The sequence below is a fragment of the Scyliorhinus torazame genome, chromosome 2 (genome assembly GCF_047496885.1).
Source record: "Scyliorhinus torazame isolate Kashiwa2021f chromosome 2, sScyTor2.1, whole genome shotgun sequence".
Classification (NCBI taxonomy): domain Eukaryota; kingdom Metazoa; phylum Chordata; class Chondrichthyes; order Carcharhiniformes; family Scyliorhinidae; genus Scyliorhinus; species Scyliorhinus torazame.
This window is the reverse complement of record NC_092708.1, coordinates 193803513-193828220: the sequence shown is the minus strand read 5'-3', so window position 1 is coordinate 193828220 and position 24708 is coordinate 193803513. Positions and strand designations below refer to the sequence as shown.

Below are 24708 nucleotides of genomic sequence, written 5' to 3'. Positions count from 1 at the left end.
AAACTGTAAATCCAGGATTGGTCTCTGTAGATTCTCCTCCAGTTATTATGTTAGCTGTTTTGATACATAACAAAACTTGCATAGATGGCAATATTAATTAGAAAGAAACCCTAGGCTGTTCTGTGTGACATATGGTGGGTTGTGTCGACCTCGAGCCAAAATGAGATTTAAGTAGATGATGGGAATTCGTCCTCCTCGAAAGATATGCCAGTGAAATTCTATTTTAAAAAAATATATAAATTTAGAGTACCCAATTAATTTTTTCCAATTGAGAGGCAGTTTAGCATGGCCAATCCACCTACCCTGCACATCTTTTGGGTTGTGGGGGCAAAACCCACGCAAACATGGGGAGAATGTGAAATTCTAATCTTATACAGTCTGGAAAAAAAGACATAAAATAAGCAAAATACTGTGGATGCTGGAATCTGGAACCAACAGAGGATGCTGGGAAAAGCTAGCCGGTCTGGCAGCATCAGTCGGGAGAGAGAAACCGAGTTAACGTTTCGAGTCCATTTGGCTCTTCTTCAGAACTAAAGGCCAAATCTGTTCTGACGAAGAGCCAAAAAGGAACTAAGACATGATTGGGAAGGAATGCTTTTTAAAAATAAATTTAAAGTACCTCATTATTTTTTTTTCCAATTAAGGGGCAATTTAATGTGGCCAATCCACATACCTTGCTCATCTTTGGGTTGTAGGGGTGAAACCCACGCAGACACTGTGAAAATGTGCAAACTCCACACGGTCAGTGACTGCGGCCGGGATCGAACCCGGGTCCTCTGCTCCGTAGGCAACAGTGCTAACCACTGCACCACTTTGCCGTCCGATTGGGAAGGAATGCTGATGTCCAAATGTCAGACTTAATTTATTTACTGATGACTTGGATTACGTTGTGTATATTATTTATCACCTGTAATTATTTTTTTGTGTTGGACTGGGGAGGGGGGGGGGGGGGGAAGAGTAGTTGCTATTGCAGTCTTGAATTTGGACCCAGTGAATTTGTTCTTCAGCCAGGCTTTTGCTGGCTTTGCTCTGCTTTTCATAACACAGATACTGGCCAAGGCAATGAAGGTGATCATATTTGAATCCATGGCAGTCCCTTTCAACCTCAGTTAGGCTGTGCCAATCCTCCAAGCTTTAGATGATGCCAATGACACCAAATGCAATTATCCCAAGATTATTATATTCTTTAACTAAACCATTTCCCCAATGCTTTCTACCAACGTAACATTGGAATGAAAAGTCCTAAATTGTGTTAGAACTCCTACCGAGGACCTTCTCAGGAAAGTACTGTGGGTGCAGTCAGAGGTTGAGCGAGTGGCAGTACGGTGGTGCAGTGGGTAGCACTGCTGCCTCACGACACCAAGGTCCCAGGTTTGATCCCGGCTCTGGGTCAATGACTGTGTAAGTAAAACATTTGATCCTTTACTGTCTTTAATACTTTATGCTGTTGCTTTATGTTCCTTTGGCAGTATTTTAATTTGGATCTAAGATACTTTTATCTAGCGTTAGAATCCACATACAGTTCAATAACTTTGGGGGACAGGGGGGGAAATTAAACTTCCAGTGAATGACGAAAAGGATCACATCACCAGTTTTAAGACTTTTATTGTAACATGCTAAAAGTAATGTTGACTTCACTCTGTTGAAGTAAGCAACTTATACGCTCAACCACAGAAAAGATCCCCATTTAGCATCTAAAACAACTACAAATCTCCCTCCATAGTCTTGCTTTACCCTGTCCCTTAAGTAGACACTTCATCATCCAGGAGATCATTCCAAGGCTATTCTCAGCTCCTTTTCCTCAATCAGATAACCTCTACTCCCCAGTTCTTGTCTTGAGGTCAGAGATACTTTAGGAAAACCTAATTCTGCAGTAATTTCCTATGGACTCTTCCCCTCTTGTAGCCCATCTCAGTGGCAGTGTGAATCACATGGGCCTTGTATCCAGGCAGAAAGCTAATTAGACATCTGTTAAACCCCCAACTTCATTCTATCTTGGAATTCGGCGTACAGTTTAAAGTCTAACCTATTACAAATCCTGACACTTCTAACATCTCTTTGGGACTTGGAGACTATCAGCCTATCCACCGTCAGCACAGTTGCTCAGGTCATTGATTACAGGTGAGAATATTTAGCACCCTCTTCCAGAAAGAAAACTAGGGTCTCCTTTAATCTTTAGCAACCAAGCCACCAAAGCATGTTGGGCAGAATTCAGAACTGGTCACATAACCCATTTAATTGTTCCATCTTGCCTGGTGTCATTGGCATCTTGCCCTAAACAAAAAGGACAGTCCCAAAACACAGCGCTCTTCTATATTTGTAACATTAGTTTCCCAAGGTTGGGACAAATTTCTATGAATTGATTGCTGCTTTCTGAAATAAAACTGTAAATACTGGGTAAACTCAGGTCTGGAGGTATCTGTGGAGAGAAACAGAGTTAATGTTTTGAGTCCCAATGAACCTTCTACAGAAGGATCTGTGGAAGGGTCATTTAGAGCTGTTGTTTCTCCCTATAAATGCTGTCAGATCTGCTGAGTTTACCCAGCATTTTCTGGTTTTGTTCAGATTTCTGTCATCTGCAGTATTTTGCTTTTATTCAGCTGTTCTGTGAATGATTTTGGGCTAACTCTTGCTGTTTGCTGTTTTCTAGGCTGTGCCAGTGAACGCTGTAGGAGTCCCTATCAGTGAGCATGTCTTCACCAGGACTAATTTACTGGGATTTCTCGGATCTGTAAGGAAATCTATTTGTTTTATAGTGACTGGAAACAGTAGTTTTGAAGTGCTCATGTTTCACTCTGTTTATTTCGCTATAGGGTATAATCTATTTTTTTTAAAAACGAATCTGGAGTAAAAAGTTGATATCAGTAGTGGCAAACCTGTGACGATTGGATTGATCATTCATGGCCTTTATTTTTTTTTTAATTTAGAGAACCCAATTCTTTTTTTCCAATGAAGGGGCAATTTAGCGTGGCCAATCCACCAACCCTGCACATCTTTTGGGTTTTGGGGCTAAACCCACGCAGACACTGGGAGAATGTGCAAACTCCACACGGACAGTGACCCAGAGCCGGGATCGAACCTGGGACTTTGGCGCTGTGAGGCAGCAGTGCTAACCCACTGTGCCACCGTCCTGCCCTTTCATGGCCTTTATAAAGGAAACCTGCTGGCCTTGATGTGGCTCCAGACCCACAATAATATGGATGACTCTTAAGTGCTCTCTGAAATGTCCTAGCAAGCCACTCAGTTGTATTAAACCACAGCAAGAAGGTATAATATGAATAGAAGTAGATGGACTACCCAGCATTGACCGTGGCACCGGATTCAGAGGCACAGTGACAAGATCTCTGTTCAACCAATCATCTCCGCCCCAGGAACTGATGCATGAGCTCCTCAGGGTTGTGTCCGAACCCCAACCATTTTTATCTGTTCTATTTTTTTATTTAAAAAAAAATAATAATAATTTAGAGTACCCAGTTCATTTTTTCCAATTTAGGGGCAATTTAGCATGGCCAATCCACCTACCCTGCATGTCTTTGGGTTGTGGGGGCGAAACCCATGCAAACAAGGCGAGAATGTGCAAACTCCAGAGCCGGGATCAAACCTGGGACCTCAGCGCAATGCTAACCACTGCGCCACCGTGCTGCCACTTTTCATCTGTTTATTAATTATCTTCCCTCCATTGTAAGGACAAAAAGGGTGGGTTGGGAGTGGGGGCTGGTGGCTGATGTTTTCAGTGTTTCGTTGCTTTCTTAATCCTCAGTTAATGCAATAGTCCATATCCACATTGCTGCAAGACCTGGACAACTTGAATGATCAGTAATAATCATGCCACAAAGTAGTGTACGGCAATGGCCATCTCCAACAAGGGAGAATCTAACCTTGTCCCTTGATGTTCAATGACATTAGCACTGTCTAGTCTCCCAATCTACTTCTTGCAAGGACCGGGAACTTAACTGGGCCCAACACCCAAGTACTTTGTTTACAAGAGCAAGGCTCAGTATCCTGAGGCAGGTGATTCAACTCCTGACTTAGTAATCTTTCCACCACCTATAAGGCACAAGTCAGGAATATGATGGAATGCACTGCATCCTTCCACTGCAAGCACGATGTGGCTGCCCTGTACACAGTCTAGCAAAATACACTGCAGCAACTCGCCAAATTGTTTTTGATGTTACTTCCCAAATCTGAAACCCCAACCACCTTGAAAGGCTAAGGCAGTAGGTGCACATGAACACCGCCATCTCCAAGTCACTTGGCATCCTGCCTTGGAAATGTGTTGTCGTTCATCAGCTCTGGGTCAAAGTCCGTACCAGCACTCATTGTGAGAGTGCCTTCAAGTAGGTGGCAGTGTGTCACCTTCTCAAGGGCATCGAAGGATAATAAATGTTGGCCTTGCCAGCGATGCCCACCTCCCATAAATGAATAAATTGAAATACAAACCTGCCATGTGGAACTGTAACGGATATAGTGTGTTCTATTGGTGAGGGTACTTTAATGTTATATGGATTATGTCAAGATACTGTTACCAAGGTTTGCATGAGTGGAATGTATTTGGAATTGTGCTATTTATATGTGTCATCTGTGGGTGGTGTTCACAATAAGATGGTGGGTTTATAGACATTGAATGCATTGTGGGCATCTAAGTTAGTGGGATGGATCTTTGCTTTGGGAAGCTTCACTACAATAAATAGTGTGATGACCAGGTGAGATGGAGTAAATTGGCCCCAGAATATTCACCTCCTTGGTTAGTTACAACAAAGGTTTAAGGTTTTTTTTCCACAAGATGATGTCTTTTCTGAACTGAAATGTGTTTAACTATTTAAACTGTTGAGTAATAGGGAACCAATCAAGCAAGGTTTTCTTACATTAAAGAAAGCAAAGATTAATTAACCGTGAAAAAAATAATAAAAACACAATGCCCCACTCACACTCACTCACACACACTCACTCACTCACTCACTCACACTCACTCACTCACTCACTCACTCACTCACTCACTCACTCACTCACTCACTCACTCACTCACTCACTCTCTCTCTCTCTCTCTCTCACTCTCTCACTCTCTCACTCTCACACACACACACTGACACACACACACACACGTGGTTAGCACTGTTGCTTCACAGCACTAGGGTCCCAGGTTCGATTCCCGCTTGGGTTACTGTCTGTGCAGAGTCTGCACGTTCTCCCTGTGTCTGCGTGGGTTTCCTCCGGGTGCTCCCGTTTCCTCTCAAGTGCCGAAAGACGTGCTTGTTAGGTGAATTGGACATTCTGAATTCTCCCTCTGTACCCGAACAGGCGCCGGAGTGTGGCGACTAGGGGCTTTTCACAGTAACTTCATTGCTGTGTTAATGTAAGCCTATTTGTGACAATAAACATTATTATTATTATAGAGCATTAAACATTGCGGCCAATTTGGATCAGCTGGTTTGATGGATGCAGTCAGATGTTGACAATATTGCAATTATTCTGAAATCTCAGTTCACTGACAGATTTCTAGTAATGTTGGCTTCTTGTTCCAGGAGAGAGAGAGAGAACCTGCTTTCAGCCTGTTTGCACTGATGCAGCCTCGCTTCTTATACTTCACCCATTGTGTATTCCAAGGGGTTGTGGATGGATCTGTCTGTGGCAGTCATTGCTTCAATATCCAACACTTTTACATTTTGATGTCTCTTTTTTTAGACAATGAGGAGTTTCCATGTGTCTCTAAATTATAGAAAATATTCCTCCCTTCACACTCCCCTGAAGGTGTCTCTTTTTTCACTTTCACCTTGGAAAGTGGCCTTACATTTTTAAGTAGTTCGTTCTGTCTCATTTCAAATTGCAAAATTTCCAGTCGGATCAAAGTTTAAATCATAGTCTCTATAATAAGCTTGTGACAACAGATTCTGTGTTCTGTTTTATGTGGTGAAGCCCAGATGCTGACATACTAATGGCACTGACTCTGACCAGCAGCACCTGAGTGGGATTAATACTGTTTTGATTATTTTCTGTTCTTTTTTACTTCAGGGCAACCAGGTTTTTGTGGTCGGCAAGATGGATGGCCTGATGGTGGTGAGTGGACGGAGGCACAATGCAGATGATGTTGTGGCAACAGCATTAGCAGTGGAGCCCATGAAGTTTGTGTACAGAGGAAGGTAAGTAAATGACCAAACATGGATCTAATACAAATCACTTGCAAATTCAGCAAAGGTCACCCACGTATTATCAATCCTGACATTTTCCATTCGGTTTTGTATATCGCATTTGAGTTTTACAGAATTAAATTGGTAATTGAAGTAGTATTATAAAAATGCAATATCTGCCGTTTTTGGTTGATTGTGTGGGGTTGATAGGACCTTACTCGTTCTTTAGATTCCAGCCTCTTCATACAAAATCTCTTTCCTAATTTCTGTTTCACAGCTAAAGTACATAAAGTCTTTTCTTATACATGTATTACTTTAAAAAAAAATTTAGAGTACCCACTTTTTTCTCCAATTAAGGAGCAATTTAGCGTGGTCAGTCCACCTACACTGCACATTGTTGGGTTGTGGGGGTGAGATCCACGCAGACACGGGGAGAATGTGTAAACTCCACACGGACAGTGACCCGGGGCTGGAATCGAACCTTGGTCCTTGGTGTGTGAGGCAGTAGTGCTAACCACTGTGCCACCGTGCTGTCCCATGCATGTGTTACTTTATTGCATCATCTGGGGTTTCTGTCTCCATTCCGTTTTGATTGAATAATTTGAACTGGTGGCAGACCACGAAATTCTTGTTGACTGTGTTGAAGCATTAGTGCTGTAGTGGTAAACTAGCTTTGAGAGTAGGAGATGGACCGCCTGCATTTTAACACTTTTTTTTCTTGGAGAGGGTGAAGAAGTAATTTTCAGCACTTGTGTCTGACACAGACTCTCTTTTTCTCATACGGGAGATAACAAAAACAATCACAAACTAAAGGGGCAACCTATTCTGTTTCCACGTAAAACTGTGCAAAAAGTAGTATGTCTCCATTCACCTTCATTCCTGTTTCTATAATTTAAAACCGATTATCAGAGACAGCCTGAGGAAAATTCTGCATGTTTCAATTACTTTGTGAGTATGTTTCTATATTGTTTATCTGAAGCCAGATAGAATCTAAGTGACTGGATCATGGAACATGCATATGCTCCCAAACAGGATTTTTTTGTTTTGTTGCCACTCTCTATTTTAGGATAGCAGTGTTTTCAGTGAATGTACTCCATGACGAACGCATTGTATTGGCGGCAGAACAGAGACCAGATGCATCAGAGGAAGACAGTTTCCAGTGGATGAGTAGAGTTCTGCAGGTAATAAAGCTGGATTATCTCTGGAAGTGATTTTAAGAAAGAGTACTTAAAGCACATGACCACCTGTCTTTTAATCCCACAAAGATCTTTAAGCATTGGAAGTATGTCAGGTGTACATCGGTTTTTCTATCTTTCTTATTCTGTTTGAAAGCCATATTATTATTTTGTTTATTTTGATGTATTATGCCCCATTGACATGTTCCGATCATCATATGGACTAAAAAGAGATAAGAATTTCCCAGTGGCCGATGGAATTGCACAATATTTCACATTTTAAGACTCCTGTAGCAAGCAAACTAAAATCACATAGACTAAACTTTATCAATTGACAGAGAATGTACTCCCCATTATCTAATGAACTCCACCTAAAATACAATTTGTATTTTTTGGCCCCCTTCTCCCTGCCACACCAAGACAAGTCTTTAGCGTCCTTTGAATGTCACCAAGTCATCACCTTTCGTTTCTATTTGCGCCATTAGCTCATTAAGATTGTTGCAAATGCTTCTTTTAAAAAATATATCTTTATTCAAATTTTCAACAGATTTTCAAACCCCCCCCCTACAGAAAAAAGAAACAAGAACATAAGAACACAACCCGCAAAAATTATACATAGAATTTCCCCAAACTACCATAACCCCCCCATATAACAATAAAAACACAAATAGGGAAACACCCCACCCTAACCCAAACGTCACCCCAAAAGAACCCCCCCCTGCCGGGTTGCTGCTGCTGCTGACCTCTTCCTAACGCTCTGCGAGAAAGTCTAGGAACGGTTGCCACCGCCTGAAGAACCCTTGCATAGACCCTCGCAAGGCAAACTTTATCCTCGCCAGCTTGATGAACCCTGCCATGTCGCTGATCCAAGTTTCCACGCTAGGGGGCTTCGCATCCTTCTACAGTAACAAAATCCTCCGCCGGGCTACCAGGGATGCAAAGGCCAGAATACCGGCCTCTTTCGCCTCCTGCACTCCCGGCTCGTCCGATACCCCAAATAATGCTACCCCCCAACTCGGCTTGATCCGGGCGTTCACCACCTTGGACATAGTCCTCGCAAAGCCCCTCCAAAACCCATCCAGCGCTGGGCACGTCCAGAACATATGGGCGTGATTTGCTGGGCTCCCCGAGCACCTTACGCATCTGTCCTCCACCCCAAAGAACCTATTCAACCGTGCCCCTGTCAAATGTGCTCTGTGAACAACTTTAAACTGTATCAGGCTGAGCCTGGCGCAAGAGGAGGATGAATTAACCCTACTCAGGGCATCAGCCCACAACCCTCATCTATCTCCTCCTCGAGCTCCTCCTTCAGCTCCTCCACCGAGGTCTCCTCTTCTTGCAACTCCTGGTAAATCGCCGAGACCTTGCCTTCTCCAACCCATACCCCCGAGATCACCCTGTCCTGAATCCTGCGTGCTGGAGGCAGCGGGAATTCCCTTACCTGCCGCCTCACGAATGGCCTCACTTGCATGTACCTGAAAGCGTTTCCCGGGGGTAGCCCAAACTCCTCCTCCAGCGCCCCTAGGCTCGCAAACGTCCCATCGATGAACATGTCCCCCATTCTTTTAAACCCTGCCCGATGCCAGCTCAGAAACCCCCCATCCATCCTTCCCGGGACGAACCGATGGTTCTCTCGAATCGGGGGCCAAACCGAGGCCCCCACCTCACCCCTACGACGCTGCCACTGCCCCCAAATCTTCAGCGTCGCTGCCACCACCGGACTCGTGGTGTACCTTGTCGGCGAGAGCGGCAGCGGTGCAGTCACCAGCGCCCTCAGGCTCGTGCCCACACAGGATGCCATCTCTAGCCTCTCCCACGCCGCCCCCTCCCCTTCCATTACCCACTTACGGATCATCGCCACATTGGCTGCCCAGTAGTAGCCACACAGATTCGGCAACGCCAGCCCTCCTCTGTCCCTGCTACGCTCCAGGAAAACCCTTTTTACCCTCGGGGTCTTATTCGCCCACACAAGTCCCATGATGCTCCTGCTTACCCATTTGAAAAAGGCCTTGGGGATCCGAATGGGAAGGCACTGAAATACAAAGAGAAACCTCGGAAGGATCGTCATTTTAACCGACTGCACCCTACCCGCCAGTGAGAGTGGCAACCTATCCCATCTTTTAAAATCCTCCTCCATCTGCTCCACCAACCCCGTCAAATTGAGCTTGTGCAGGGCCCCCCCAACTCCTAGCTACTTGGATCCCCAGGTACTGAAAGCTCCTTTCCGCCCTCTTCAGCGGAAGCTCGACTATCCCCCTTCCCTGGTCTCTGGGTGCACCACAAAGAGCTCACTCTTCCCTACGTTACGTTTATACACCGAAAAATCCCCAAACTCCCTAAGGATCCGCATGACCTCCACCATCATCTCCACTGGGTCCGAAACATACAATAATAGGTCATCGGCATACATCGACACCCGGTGTCCACCACCACCACACCCCCCCCCCCCACACACACACACACAGAACCAATCCCCTCCAGTTCCTGGACTCCCTCAATGCCATGGCCAGCGGCTCAATTGACAGTACAAACAACAAGGGGGACAGGGGACACCCCTGCCTCATCCCCTGGTACAGCCGAAAGTACTCCGACCTCCGCCGGTTCATAGCCACACTCGCCACCAGAGCTTTATATAGTAGCCTAACCCAACTGATGAACCCCTCCCCGAACCCAAACCTCCGCAGCACCTCCCAAAGATACTCCCACTTCCACCCTATCGAAGGCCTTCTCCGCGTCCATAGCCGCCACAACCTCCGCTTCCCCCTCCACCGAAGGCATCATAATTACATTAAGGAGCCTCTGCACATTGGTGTTCAGCTGCCTACCCTTCACAAATCCCGTCTGGTCCTCATGAATCACCCCCGGGACACAGTCCTCAATTCTCGTGGCCAGAACCTTCGCCAGCAACGTCGCGTCGACATTGAGGAGTGAGATAGGCCTGTACGATCCACACTGTAATGGGCCCTTGTCCCGCTTCAAGATCAAAGAGATCAGCGCCCTGGACATTGTCGGGGGCAAGGACGCCCCTCCCTCACCTCATTGAAAGTCCTCACTAGCAGCAGGTCCACGTACTTCCTATAAAATTCTACCGGGAACCCATCCGGCCCCGGGGCCTTCCCTGCCTACATGCTCCCTAGTCCCTTAGCCAGCTCCTCCAGCCCAATCGGTGCCCCCAAACCAGCCACCTCCTCCTCCTCCACCCTCGGGAACCTCAGCCGATTTCCCCCCCGTCGTGGGCTCCGACATGTACAGCTCCTCATAGAAGTTCCTGAATGCCTTGTTTATTCCCACTGCACTCCGCACCGTGTTCCCCCCTTTATCCCTAACTCCACCAATCTCCCTCGCTGCCTCCCTCTTCCGAAGCTGATGTGCCAGCATCCGACTCGCCTTCTCCCCATACTCATAGGCCGCCCCCTTGCACTTTCCTCCACTGTGCCTCTGCTTTCCCCGTGGTCAACAGGTCGAATTCCATCTGGAGGTTCCGTCGCTTCCTAAGTAGTCCCTCCTCGGGGGCCTCTGCATAGCTCCTGTCCACCTTTCATATATCCCCCACAAGTCTCTCCCTCTCTCTCTTCTCCCTATGGGCCCTAATGGAGATTAGTTCTCCCCTGACCACCACCTTCAACGTCTCCCAGACTACCCCCACCTGCACCTCCCCATTGTCATTGGCCTCTAAGTATCTTTCGATGCACCCCCGAATCCGCCCGCACACCACCTCATCCGCCAACAGTCCCACATCGAGGCACCACAGCGAGCGCTGGTCCCTCTCCTCCTCCAGCTCCACCCAATGCGGATCATGATCTGAAATGGCTATGGCCGAATATTCCGTGCCCTCCACTCTTGGGATTAGCGCCCTACTCACGATGAAAAAATCTATCCCGGAGTAGGCTTTATGGACGTGGGAAAAAAAGGATAATTCCCTGGCCACTGGCCTGGCAAGCCTCCATGGATCCACTCCCCCCATCTGGTCCATAAGCCCCTTAAGCACCATGGCCGCAGCTGGCCTCTTACCCGTCCTGGACCTAGAACGGTCTAGTGCTGGGTCCAGCACCGTGTTGAAGTCCCCGTCCCCCCCATTATCAGGCTCCCCGCCTCCAAATCCGGAATCCGACCCAGCATGCGCTTCATAAATCTGGCATCATCCCAATTCGGGGCATATACGTTCACCAATGCCACCCGCACCTCCTGCATCCTACCACTCACCATCACGTACCGACCTCCATTATCTGCCACAATGTTCAGCGCCTCAAACGACACCCGCTTCCCCACCAGAATCGCCACCCCTCTATTCTTCGCGTCCAAGCCCGAGTGAAAGACCTGCCCTACCCACCCCTTTCTCAGCCTAACCTGACCTGCACCCTCCATTCCCCCAAGTGGTGGACCCCAGCCCCGACTCCCTCTCCTAGCTCCAGCTCCCCTTTGGCCAATGCAACAGCAACCCAGTTTCCCCCCCCCCTCCCCAGCTAGATCCTCCTCTAGCCGTTTTGCTCCCCTCATGGCACTCCCGTAAGTCAGCTGACTCCTGCTGACCCAGGCCTCTCCCGCCACTCCTTCGACCCCCTCGTGTGAGAATCCCTCCACCTCCCCCTGGCAATCAGCGTGTGCTCCTCTCCAGCACCACCCCGCCCCCTTCCTTCCCCAGCACGGAAAAAAGCCTGTGCTTTCCATCCAAACTGGCCCCGCTTCCTCTGGCGCAGCTCCTTTTTTGCAGCCTTGTCTCAACTCCCCATCCCCAGGCCCCCCCCCCCCCCCCCCCTCACGGGGCACATCACACAGCCCCCAATTCACACAGCCCCCAAATCGAACCATTTTGCCCAGCACCAAAGAAAACAGAACAGAACATCCCCCAAAACACAGTAACCCCCTAGGCACCCCCTCCCAGCAAACCCTCAGTTCAAGTCCAACTTTTCAGTTTGGACAAAGGTCTGTCTTTTCCGGCGTTTCGAAATAGTGGTGCCGATCCTGAAATTTGACCCACAATCGCGCTGGCTGCAGCATCTCGAACTTCACCCCCTTCCGATGTAGAACCGCCTTAGCCCGGTTGAAGCCGGCCCTCTTCTTAGCCACCTTCGCGCTCCAGTCCTGATATATTCGAATCTCTTGGTTCTCCCACCTGCTGCTCTGTTCTTTTTTGTCCCAACTCAGGACACACTTCCTGTCCATAAAGTGGTGAAACCGCACCATTACCGCCCTTGGCGGCTCGTTGGCCTTGGGCCTCCTCGCCAGGACTCGATGAGCCCATCCAGCTCCAGGGACCTCGGGAAAGCTCCTGCACCCACCAGCGCGTCGGGCATCGTGACCACATACGCCCCGGCATCAGACCCCTCCACTCCCTCCGGGAGACCCAGAATCCGGAGATTCTTCCTCCTCGACCGATTCTCCATGTCCTCAAATTTTTCTTGCCACTTCTTGTGCAGCGCCTCGTGTGCCTCCAGCTTCACCGACAGGCCCAAGATCTCATCCTCGTTCTTCGAGGCTTTTTGCCGCACGTTCCGGATCGCCGCCCCATGGGCCTTCTGGGTCTCCACCAGCTTGTCAATCAACGCCTTCATCGGCTCTAGCAGTTCTGCCTTCAGCTCCGCAAAGCAGCGTTTGAGGAACTCCTGCTGCTCCTGTGACCATAGCGTCCACGCTGCTCGGTCTCCACCCGCCGCCATCTTGCTTCTCCTCCCTCGCACTTTTCGCTGCACTAAAATCACTTTCTTGACCCCTCCACTCCTGGTCCAATCCATACAGTGCCGGGGGAACAGCACTGTCACCTTTCCACTGGGAACCGCCGATCAATTGCCGTTGGAACCCCTCAAAAGTCCCTTTCTGGCGGGAGCTGCTGAACGTGCGACTTAGCTCAGCATAGCCGCACCCGGAGGTCCCTCATTGCAAATGCTTCTTGCATGTTTCACAAAGCAAAGAAGTCAGTAAATTGCAGTATTTTGAGGAAGTCTTTCCTGTCTCCTGTTCCCTCAGTGATGTCGGAACAAACCTGTTGGACTTTAACCTGGTGTTGTAAGACTTCTTACTGCCCTCAGAAGTAAAAAGATTTGTTCACACCTTTTAAGAGATTCAATTATGTCATCCAAGGCATCCTTGAAATTCCAGTGTCTGGTGATCCTTCTTGAGATAAGGACAGTCTGGCTGACAGAAGTTGGAATCCACAAAAGAAGTCATGTTACTTCTGGGAACCGTGTTGTAAAACTATTTTTGTCCACTTTTAAACGAGATTGCGGTTTGCTACAAATCTCTAATATAATTACACACCTGTGGCAGGGTTGCAGAATGCCGTTAGCAGCTGATTTAACATTCCTTTGAAGCTAATGAAGAGGAACTCGGAGGTTCTGGCAAGTCTTCAGATTAAAGTATGATAATCACCTTCTGCTTGTTTCCAGGCTATCGACAGTATTCATCAGGTAGGAGTGTACTGCCTGGCCCTGGTACCTGCTAACACACTTCCCAAGACTCCTTTAGGCGGCATCCACCTATCCGAGACCAAACAACGCTTTCTGGAGGGCCTGTTGCACCCATGCAATGTCTTGATGTGCCCCCACACCTGTGTCACCAACCTTCCCAAACCGAGGCAGAAACAGCCAGGTAGGTGTAATTCACCATCGGCCCTTCAGTGTCCAGTGGAATGGATTTATTGAGAATAAAGGTATTTTTTTCATTCTATTCATGTGTTGAACAGCTTCCTTTTTTTGTACTGCTGCTGCAGTACTTGCATGCTGTGTAAGTAGGTTTGGAGTTTGAAGTTGTTAACACTCTTAAATAAATAACGCACATACTAGGTGCTAGTGTTAGCCCTATAAATGCCAGATAAATATTTTTAAAATCATTAGCCTATGATGGGTTTCTATTTTTCATGTAGGTATCCAAAAATGCTTTATTCCTCCCTTTCCTCCAAAAAATGTAAGTTAAAAGGGGAATTGTTTATGGTACTTTTAGAAAAATAATTTATGAAGCACGCAATTTCACTACAGGTTCTAAGCTTGGGCATTGGTATATGTTTATAATTATAATATCTCTCAATTTATATTCTTCATTTCGTTTTTTCTTGGTGGCATTAAGGATGCAATTGGGAATGGTTGTCCACAGGATCTGATTCTATTTTGTGATCAAGACAGTAGATGTAGGTTATAGCGCCCAAGATGGTGTCTGCATCGATGCACATCCTGGCTGGTGTTACAGAATAACGATGTTTCAAACCTTGGGCCGAATTTTCACTTCTCTAGCCCGAGGGTTTCTAAGGTTCCCAACAGTGCTGAGATTATGCAGCTCAACACCCGTCAGTGGTCAAACCTGCCCCCTCTATGTAGTGCAGTTTTACAGCACCTGCTGTAATTTTGCACTGAATCAATAGCATCAATCCCTTCTTAAATTGGGTAATTTCCTTTTGTATAAACATTAGTAGGTTTTGTGTCAATGAGTCCTCGACCACCCTGTTTACCTCATTGTCGAGTACCCTTTGAAACATATTTATATTTCCAGCTGGCTGCACTGGAGTGGAGTCCTCGAGAGCTTGCTCTCCTCTTGGATTGATTTGTGTTAGAGGACTGGAGGGTTTAACAAATTAATTCCTCTGTGGGTGTGGTGAACTGTACACATTAACCCTTACCTTTCATCTGTTTAAAAGGGGCGATGGAATAAGAAATATAAATTGATGAAAAAAACCCAAAGTAAATCTGGTCCATGTGTCCAGTCACTTAAATTTCCAATATTACTGATGAATATGATGTCCTGGGAAACAGTTAATTAAAAATACAGTTCAGTGACACAGCGTTTTGTTTTGGTACAGACTACCTGACAAAAAAGCTGAAAAGTGACGCAACTTTATTTTCTACCCATTGTTTTATTTATTTATTTATTTCTAAAATAAATTTAGAATACCCAGTTATTTTTTTTCCAATTAAGGGGCAATTTCGCGTGGCCAGTCCACCTGCCCTGCACATCTTTGAGTTGTGGGGGTGAAACCCACGCAGACACAGGAAGAATGTGCAAATTTCACACGGACAGTAACCCAGGGCCGGGATTCGAACCCAGCTCCTCAGTGTCGTAGGCAGCAGTGCTAATCACTGTGCCACTGTGCTGCCCCCCCCCCCATTGTTTTAGTTTTAACCCCCTCATTTGTTCTTGTATGCAGAGGTGGGACCTGCTTCCATGATAGTTGGTAACCTTGTGGCAGGGAAGCGAATAGCACAAGCCTCCGGCAGGGATGTCACCCAGTTTGAGGACAATGATCAGGCCCGAAAGGTATGGTATTCTAATGTAATGTAAGAATGATATTTTGAATATATACTACATTGTACTCTGTTCTGATTATAGGGTGTTATCAGTTTTGTGCCATGTGTCAAAGAGTTTTACAGCACGGAAAGAGGCCCTTCGGTCCATAATGTCTGCACTGGCCATCAAGCACCTAACTATTCTAATCCAATTTTCCAGCTCTTGGCCCATACCCTTGTATGCTATGACTTTTCATTTAATACTGCTTAAAAGTTGTGAGGCCGCTACCATCCTTTCAGGTAGTGAGTTCCAGATTCCAACCACCCTCTGGGGTTTTTCCTCACATCTCTTCTAAAACTTCTGCCCATTACCTTAAATCTATGCCCCCGGTTATTGATCCCTCTACTAAGGGGAAACGTACCTTCCCATCTACCCAACCTGTGTCCCTCATAATTTTATACACTTTATACACAGCCTTTTCTGCTCCCAAGGAAAACAAGCCCAGACTATCCAGTCTCTCTTTATAGCTGAAACATTCCAGCTCTTCTTCAAAGCAACCTGAGAGTTCTCAGATAGTTGGAGGAGGTTGCAGAATGAAGGTGGGGCGTGGTCACGGAAAAAGGCGAATGTTTTGTGCACGTTTTTCATTCTTAGATTTACTGAATATTTGAAACTTAATTTGAAAACACCCACTCATGATGTACTCATGTGTGAAGCATTGGATTTGCATTTTCCATTTATGTTTTAGATTTGTGCAATAAAGGTTTCAAGCTATACTTCAGATTGGTGGCCATTTTTTCTTTGAAATGAAAATCCGGATTTTACTGCCAAAATACTGATTTTTGGTATCTGGACCACTGATTTCTGTTGGGAAAGGTTGGCTTCTTTGCAAACCCAGGGAAATGAATTCTATCTGTCTTCAAAATGGAAGGCCCGTTACCACAAGTTGTGGTTTCAATGCCTGGTTGTTGGCTTATTCTACCCTGGCTAGAAGGACACCAACTGCTCATGCTGCTGCATTCCCCTGTTTGTTTCTAAATATCTCAACCGGTTGTGCAGCCGACACTGCTTTGCCACTTGACACATCATTGTATAAGGTGTATTGAGAAGCAAGACCTCCTCTGGCAGCTATTTGTGGCCACTTTCTGTATGATTGTTACTAGAAACCAGAGCAATTTACCCCCCCCCCAACCTTTCCTGCAACCCACCCAAGTTAAATCCACCTGCTCTGTTTCCCCACCAACAAATTGAATACAGGTTTATTTTAAGGAGTTACTTTCTGTTTGGAAAATCTGCTTTGTGCTGCCTTGAAAGTTGATGCATTATTCATTCTGACAAAAAAAGGATTCCTATTGTTAATTTAAAAAATAAATTTAGTGTATCCAATTAATGTTTTTCAATTAAGAGGCAATTTAGCGTGGCCAATCCACATCTTTTGGGTTGTGGGGGCGAAACCCAAACACGGGGAGAAAGTGCAAACTCCACATGGACAGTGACCCAGAGCCGGGATCGAACCTGGGACCTCAGCGCTGTGAGGCTGCAGGGCTAACCCACTTGTATTAAACCACCGTGCTGCCCCATATTGTTATCTTTTAACAAATGACTTGATATTTTCTTTTGCTGCCTTTGACTGCTTTGTGACATTTCCCCTTCTTTTCCCAGTTTCTTTTCTTGGCAGACGTTCTGCACTGGCGTGCTCAGACCACGCCAGATCACCCCCTTTTTCTCCTCTTAAATGCCAAGGTATGTTCAGACGAAAATGAGTTAATTCTTTAGAGACGGGGAATTCAAATCAGAATGTAATGAATAAGAGATGTGTTGTGATGGCGGTGAGTGGTGTCTCGCAATTTCACCTGGAGTTGTATTGGTATTTTTCTGAAGATCCAGCAGAGGCTGAGTGAGGTGTAAAGATATCGTTATCAATAGAGAATAATAAGTGGGAAACAATAGGATGCGTGCTTTGTTTTCAGTGGTATTTAACTCCTGAATACATCTGCTTAGCTGAACCTTATGTGCCCAATGTAAACCCAATGTTTACTTAAATTATCAAACATTAATTGACTTTTCCATTTTTAAATCATTAAGAATTTGATTTTATTGCCTCTAGTTTTAGTTGGTATGATGCACCTGAAGCTATCCAACATAACTTCCTTGACTTTGTGTGTACATCACCCATGTTGCTCCCAACATCATACACTAAATTTCAGATTTCGCTATAGATGCAAGACAATTTTAATACAGGCTACATGTACAGAATTTACAGTGCAGAAGGCCATTCGGCCCATCAAGTCTGCACTGGTCCTGACGAGCACTCAAGCCCACGTATCTACCCTAACCGAGTAACCCCCACTTAACCTTTTGGACTCAAAGGGCAATTTAGCATGGCCAATCCACCTAACCCGCACATCTTTGGACTGTGGGAGGAAATCGGAACACCCGGAGGAAACCCACGCAGGCACTGGGAGAACTTGCAGATTCTGCACAGACAGTGACCCAAGCCGGGAATCAGACCTGGGACCCTGGAGCTGTGAAGCAACTGTGCTAACCACTGTGTTACGGTGCTGCCCCGGTTGTCAGAAATAACAAGTATTTCCTAATCTGTGAAATGTCTTGATCAAATAGTAATTAAACACTGCCCTCAACTTGTATTTCATAGAATCCCGACAGTGCAGAAGGAGGCCATTCAACCTATTAGGCCTTCACCCACCCTCTGAGCACCCGATCTAGCCTACTCCCCTGCCCTATCCCCGTAACTCCATAACCCCAACTAACCTTCACATCTTTGGACACTTAAGGGGCAATTTTAGCATGGCCAAACCATCTAACCTGCACATCTTTGGATTGTGGGAGAAAACTGGAGCACCCGGAGGAAACCCACGCAGACACTGGGAGAACGTACACACAGACAGTCACCCAAGGCTGGAATGGAACCCGGGTCCCTGGCGCTGTGAGGTAGCAGTGCTAATCACTGTGCCGTGTCCTGTTCACTTTCCTTGTAAATTCTAACTTCACAGGCTCTAACTCAACCTTAGTAGCTTCATAATACACTATGTGCTGCATAGTTAATAACAACTGGCCTTTTCAATCAGGTTATCATGAAACTTCATTTAGCAATGCCATGGACCACCCTTTAAAATGCATATTTCATGTAAGTGATATTGAGTATTGTAGCGAAAAGAGATAGATGGAGAGGCTAATGGGATATTTTTGGGGGGAATCTGTGTTGTGTGTTAGAGTCTGACTTAATAGAATGGGTGGATATGATAGGGGCCAATAAAATCTATGTTAGTAGGTATGGAATGCACGGGTCACCAAAGTGCAGGGAGGAGAATAACATTTGAGAGAAATTTGTGGTAGCAGTTTGGTTTTTACATCATGGAACTGTTTTTAAAAAACATACGTTTTTAACCCTCCAGGGCACTGTGGCGAATACAGCAACTTGTATCCAGCTGCACAAGAGAGCAGAGAGAGTGGCTGCAGCCTTGTTGGAGAAAGGACGCCTCAACACAGGGGATCATGTGGCCTTGGTTTACCCACCAGGTAAACAAGACTGCCTCTTTCACACCATCTTTGTGGCTAAAGGGGCAGCACGGTGGCGCAGTGGATTAGCCCTGCTGCCTCACGGCGCCGAGGTCCCAGGTTCGATCCCGGCTCTGGGTCACTGTCCGTGTGGAGTTTGCACATTCTCCCCGTGTTTGTGTGGGTTTCACCCCCACAACCCAAAGATGTGCAGGGTAGGTGGATTGGCCACGCTAAATTACCCCTTAATTGGAAAAAATGAATTGGGTACTCTAAATTTAAAAAAAAAGCTTTGTGGCTAAAGGACTTGTTTACTTGAAAAAGGTTGTCGTTGAATTGGGTAGCTCCAGCAGCTGAATGTTTTGCACATTCATCCAAGTGATATGCTTTGGGATTTCTCGCCATTTGGGTCGAGGGAGGATTTTAGGCACCATTTCGCATTAGAATGTTAAGTTAAACTTGGCTCTTGAGATACCAAATGTGCAACAGATCGCTGAGGGGCATTGCAGTATCAAACTCTCCATATAAAGTAGTAGTGCTTTCATAGTGCTTTCAATGTACCATGTCAGCTTGGGACAATGGAAATTTAATAATAATAATCTTTATTAATGTCACAAGTAAGCTTACATTAACACTGCAATGAAGTTACTGTGAAAAGCCCCTAGTCACCACATTCCGGCACCTGTTCGGATACACTGAGGGAGAATTTAGAATGTCCAATTCACATAACAAGCACGTCTTTCGGAACTTGTGGGAGGAAATGGGAACACCCGGAGATTTATCAATTATACGTTTCCAATGCCTTCATTGTTCGCAAGTAACTAGAGATAAGTCCCAGGGGAATAACACTAGGTGTATTTAGCAGCTTGACAAACCATCTTCGAGCATTGAGCTGGACAGAGTCAAAGGTCTAGCTTTTGATTTCCTAATTAGCTGAGAAAAGGCACACTTTGATCAGAGACCTGTTAAAGAAGTTAAGAACAGCAAATGGGAGCTCCCTGCTTATGTGTAGAGCAACTAGTTTCAAAAATTTACAAAGTGCATTTAGCCTGCCAACAGGGATAGTGTGACTTGCTTAGTTATTTACAAGCCGCATCTTAAATCCGCTGTGAATTGTATTCTGTTGTTCATTTCTGGTATGTAAGATAAATTATGACTAGTCTTGTCTCACGAGTATTCATCAGCATTTGTTGGTCTACTTCCAGAAGATAGAATCACAAGATGGCCACGCCCACTTTACAGAGTGTGGAATTACATTGTTTCCAAACCCCAGGTGATATTGAACCTGAGAGCACCTTGGGCGGAAATGTTTAACATTCTCACAGTTTACCGACTTTGCTCAAACAACATGGCTCATCCAAGCAGTATTTATTCTATAACTGACAGTGTTCAACTTTTTATAGTGTTAAAATTAAAAATGCAAAAGTTATATTTTAATCATCGCCAAAATCAAAATATTGTAGTTGCTGGAAATATGGGGCAAAAAGAAAATGCTGGAAATACTCCGCAGATTTGGCAACAGACTTGGAGAGAGAAATGAAATAAATGTTTCTAGTCCGTGATCAATTGTCGAAACTAGGTTTATTTCGGTATATACTGTTTTGGCAGTAGTATAGGTTGATTATCCTTTATCCGAAACCCTTGAAACTGATTGCATTTTTGGTTTTCTGATATTTTTCGTTTTAAGGTCCACCATATATCCAGTAAGCCTCAGCAAACTTGCATTACAATAACCTAAGCGTAGACTAGCTTAGTCTACAAATACTAGGTTGTTTCCCCATTTGCCAACGCTCTCGTACCCTATTTCTTGCCTGTTAACACTTATTATACCTGTAATATATTACCTTCCTTTATTAACATTTTTTTAAATTTAGAGTGCCCAATTCTTTTTTCCAATTAAGGGGCAATTAAGCGTGTCCAATCCACCTATCCGGCACATCTTTGGATTATGAGGATGAAACCTACACAGACACTGGGAGAATGTGCAAGCTCCACACGGACAGTGACACAAGTGGGCAATGAAGTGACAAATGAAATACAATGTGGAAAAGTGTGAGGTTATGCACTTTGGAAGGAGCAATTTAGGCATAGACTATTTTCTAAAAGGGGAAACGCTTCGGAAAGCAGAAGCACAAAGGGTCTTGGGAGTCCTTGTTCACGATTCCCTTAAGGTTAATGTGCAGGTCCAGTCGGCAGTTAAGAAGGCAAATGCAATGTTAGCATTCATGTCAAGAGGGCTAGAATACAAGACCAGGGATGTACTTCTGAGGCTGTATAAGCCTCTGGTCAGACCCCATTTGGAGTATTATTTTTTTTTTTTTAATTTAGAGTACCCAATTAATTTTTTCCAATTAATGGGCAATTTAGCGTATTCAATCCACCTACCTTGCACATCTTTGGGTTGTGAGGGTGAAACCCACGCAAACACGGGGAGAAAGTGCAAACTCCACACAGACAGTGACCCAGAGTTGGGATCGAACCTGGGACCTCGGCACCGTGAGACTGCAGTGCTACCACTGCGCCACTGTGCTGCCTGCCATTTGGAGTATTATGAGCAGTTTTGGGCCCCGTATCTAAGGAAGGATGTGCTGGCCTTGGAAAGGGTCCTGACGTGGAGATGCCGGTGTTGGACTGGGGTGAGCACAGTAGGAAATGTTACAACACCAGGTTAAGGTCCAACAGGTTTGTTTCAAGTCACTAGCTTTCGAAGCACTGCTCCTACCTCAGATGAATGGAGAGGTAGATTCCAGAAACATCTATATAGACAAAGTCAAAGATGCAAGACGATACTTTGAATGCGAGCATTTGCAGGTAATTAAGTCTTTACAGAGCCAGAGAGAGGGGTAACCCAGGTTAAAGAGGTGTGAATTGTCTCAAGCCAGGACAGTTGATAAGATTTTGCAAACCCGGGCCAGATGGGGGGGGGGGGGTGTGAATGAAATGCGACATGAATCCAATGTCCCGGTTGAGGCTGTACTCGTGTGCGGAACCTGGCTATAAGTTTCTGCTCTGCGTTGTCGCGCGTCCTGAAGGCCGCCTTGGAGAACGCTTACCTGAAGATCAGGCTGAATGTCCTCGACTGCTGAAGTGTTCCCCAACTTGGAACGGGTCTAGAGGAGGTTCACCAGAATGACCCCTGGAATGAAGAGCTTGTCGTATGAGGAACGTTTGAGGATTCTGGGTCTGTACTCGTTGGAGTTCAGAAGGATGAGAGGGGATCTTATTGAAACTTACAAGATACTGCGAGGCCTGGATAGAGTGGATGTGGAGAGGATGTTTCCACTTGTAGGAAAAACTAGAACCGGAGGACACCATCTCAGACTAAAGGGACGGTCCTTTAAAACAGATATGAGGAGGAATTTATTCAGCCAGAGGGTGGTGAATCTGTGGAACTCTTTGCCACAGAAGGCTGTGGAGGCCAATTCACTGAGTGTCTTTAAGACAGATAGATAGGTTCTTGATTAATAAGGGGATCAGGGGTGATGGGGAGAAGGCAGGAGAATGGGGATGAGAAATTATCAGCCATGATTGAATGGCGGAGCAGACTCATAGATTATCATAGAATTTACAGTGCAGAAGGAGGCCATTCGGCCCATCGAGTCTGCACCGGCTCTTGGAAAGAGCACCCTATCCAAGGTCAACACCTACACCCTATCTGCATAACCCAGTAACCCCACCCAACACTAAGGGCCTCCTTGGTGATTGGCCGATGGGCCGAGTGGCCTAATTCTGCTCCTATGTCTTATGGTCTTATGGACCCGGGCCGGGATCGAACCCGGGTCTTCAGCATTGTGACGCTGCAGTGCTAACCACTGCACCACCGTGCCACCCACCATCCTTGATTAACATGCCAATTAATTGCATAGCAGTTCAAAAAAAAACATTGGCTTTTTGGGTGTTTTTGTTTCTTGGATGCATGAATAAAGGATATTTGACCTGTGCATTGTACGGGCAGGGAGTAGTGGGGCTCCCTCAGCTTAGTATGAATTGTCACAATTTAATTTTATTTCTGTATCCATAAACGTGGTACAGTGGTCAATTTGCCACAATTCATCAATGTAGAGTCTGTAAAACCTTGATACCACGGAATTGGTATCTGTAGCCCCATTTAACATCCTTATCAGTTGTGGACAGAGGGTGACTTGTCTCCAATTTCTGCTTCTCAGAGATGTTGAAATACCCCGGGCCCAGTTTCCAGAGTGACCTCTGAGAGATAACTGGACCACAGCAAACTGTCTCATTCTGCTTTCTCCGCCAGGTATCGACCTTATAATGACATTCTATGGGTGCCTGTATGCAGGATGTGTGCCTGTCACTGTGCGACCTCCTCACCCCCAGAACCTCGCCACCACTTTACCCACTGTCAAGATGATTGTAGAGGTATGGTATCGAACAATTCCTAGCACCTTTCTCTGAGATAATTTCATACTGTTACATTCAGTTCTTGAGATCACTTAACTGTAGGAATTATGCTATTAAAAATATTGATTTGGAAGTTGATGTTGTGTTTGGTCTTCTATACCTTGCAATGAATCCACCAAATACCTAGACTTGTCCAAACCAGGATTTTTTTTGAATCACACGTGGTAAGATAGCGATCTGCTACAGAGCAAGTTATCATGGAGTCTTCATATACTCCTCTGGAACTACACCTAGCACAACTGTTCACCTGTATATCTTACTATCATTTGGTGATGGTGGGATGTACCTCCATTTATATGGGAGTCCCTGGTCACATGACCACAGCCTTGAGCCTGCATGGTGTGTCTGCACCGCCACCTACTGGTTGGACGTTGCACACCATCTATCTATGATATTGCTGACCAGCATATCACCACAGATGTTGGAATTATAACATCAACTACTTGTTACCGTATAGTAGGTTTAACTAAAAGTCTTATACTATTAGCTATGTAGGCACCTTGAATGAAAGAATCACATGACAATCCACATGACGGAATAATTAATGGAGCTGTAACACAACTCTCTGATTTCCGTAAATAGTGAGTAGGTGCTCATTATATCGTGAGGCATGCTAAAAGTAGTAATCTCACTTAGTCTCACACACACACACACACACACAATTATGTCACACATTGCTGTTATTTATATACAGGAAGCATAGCTAATGGGTCATCTTTTAGTAAAGCAAGGGCTGATGAAGTTATGCCATGATGCACTGTACTGCCTATACAGAGGGATCTACTGATGGTAGTACACCCTGTATTCTTTTGTTGTAATGTAGAGAAAAGGACTGATAGACATCTATAATCTTCTGCCATATGTAAGAAATTTGGCTGAACTATAAAATAGTTACTGCAGATTTACATTGCTCTTTTGAAAGTAGCCTGTTAATACTACCCCCCCCTTATAGCAATGTTGATGTAATGTGTTGGAACAAAGATTCTGGATTGAAACCAGTTCAAACATACTTGCTAAATTGTGGCTTGTTCAGTAAGTGCATTTGACTGAAGTAAACTAATATTGGTATTCCAGGGGCCCAGTTTATTCCATGGTCACGCAGAACTCGTACTTAATAAAAGTTTATTTTTATTGTTTATAGTCTGAAATACTGCCTTCTACCTCCAGTGTAAAGGGGAATAACATATCTAATCAGGTTCTGAAAAGGTGAGAGTCTTTGCACCAAATAATTGTGTCAAGTACCATGTTTCAATCGT

The 24708-nt window shown here is 45.5% G+C and overlaps 1 protein-coding gene across 5 annotated transcripts in view; it reads left to right on the top strand.

Moving 5' to 3' along the window:
* The window catches only part of LOC140394759 (disco-interacting protein 2 homolog A-like), a 372914-nt gene that overhangs the window by 304145 nt on the left and 44061 nt on the right, over positions 1–24708 (top strand). For all 5 annotated transcript variants that reach the window (XM_072481988.1, XM_072481977.1, XM_072481975.1 and 2 more), the window contains 8 exons: positions 2651–2731; positions 6010–6137; positions 7192–7306; positions 13684–13885; positions 15432–15541; positions 17174–17254; positions 18928–19051; positions 23289–23410. In XM_072481988.1, coding sequence (XP_072338089.1) covers positions 2651–2731; positions 6010–6137; positions 7192–7306; positions 13684–13885; positions 15432–15541; positions 17174–17254; positions 18928–19051; positions 23289–23410 — 963 coding nt within the window. The remainder of the gene's footprint in view (positions 1–2650; positions 2732–6009; positions 6138–7191; positions 7307–13683; positions 13886–15431; positions 15542–17173; positions 17255–18927; positions 19052–23288; positions 23411–24708) is intronic.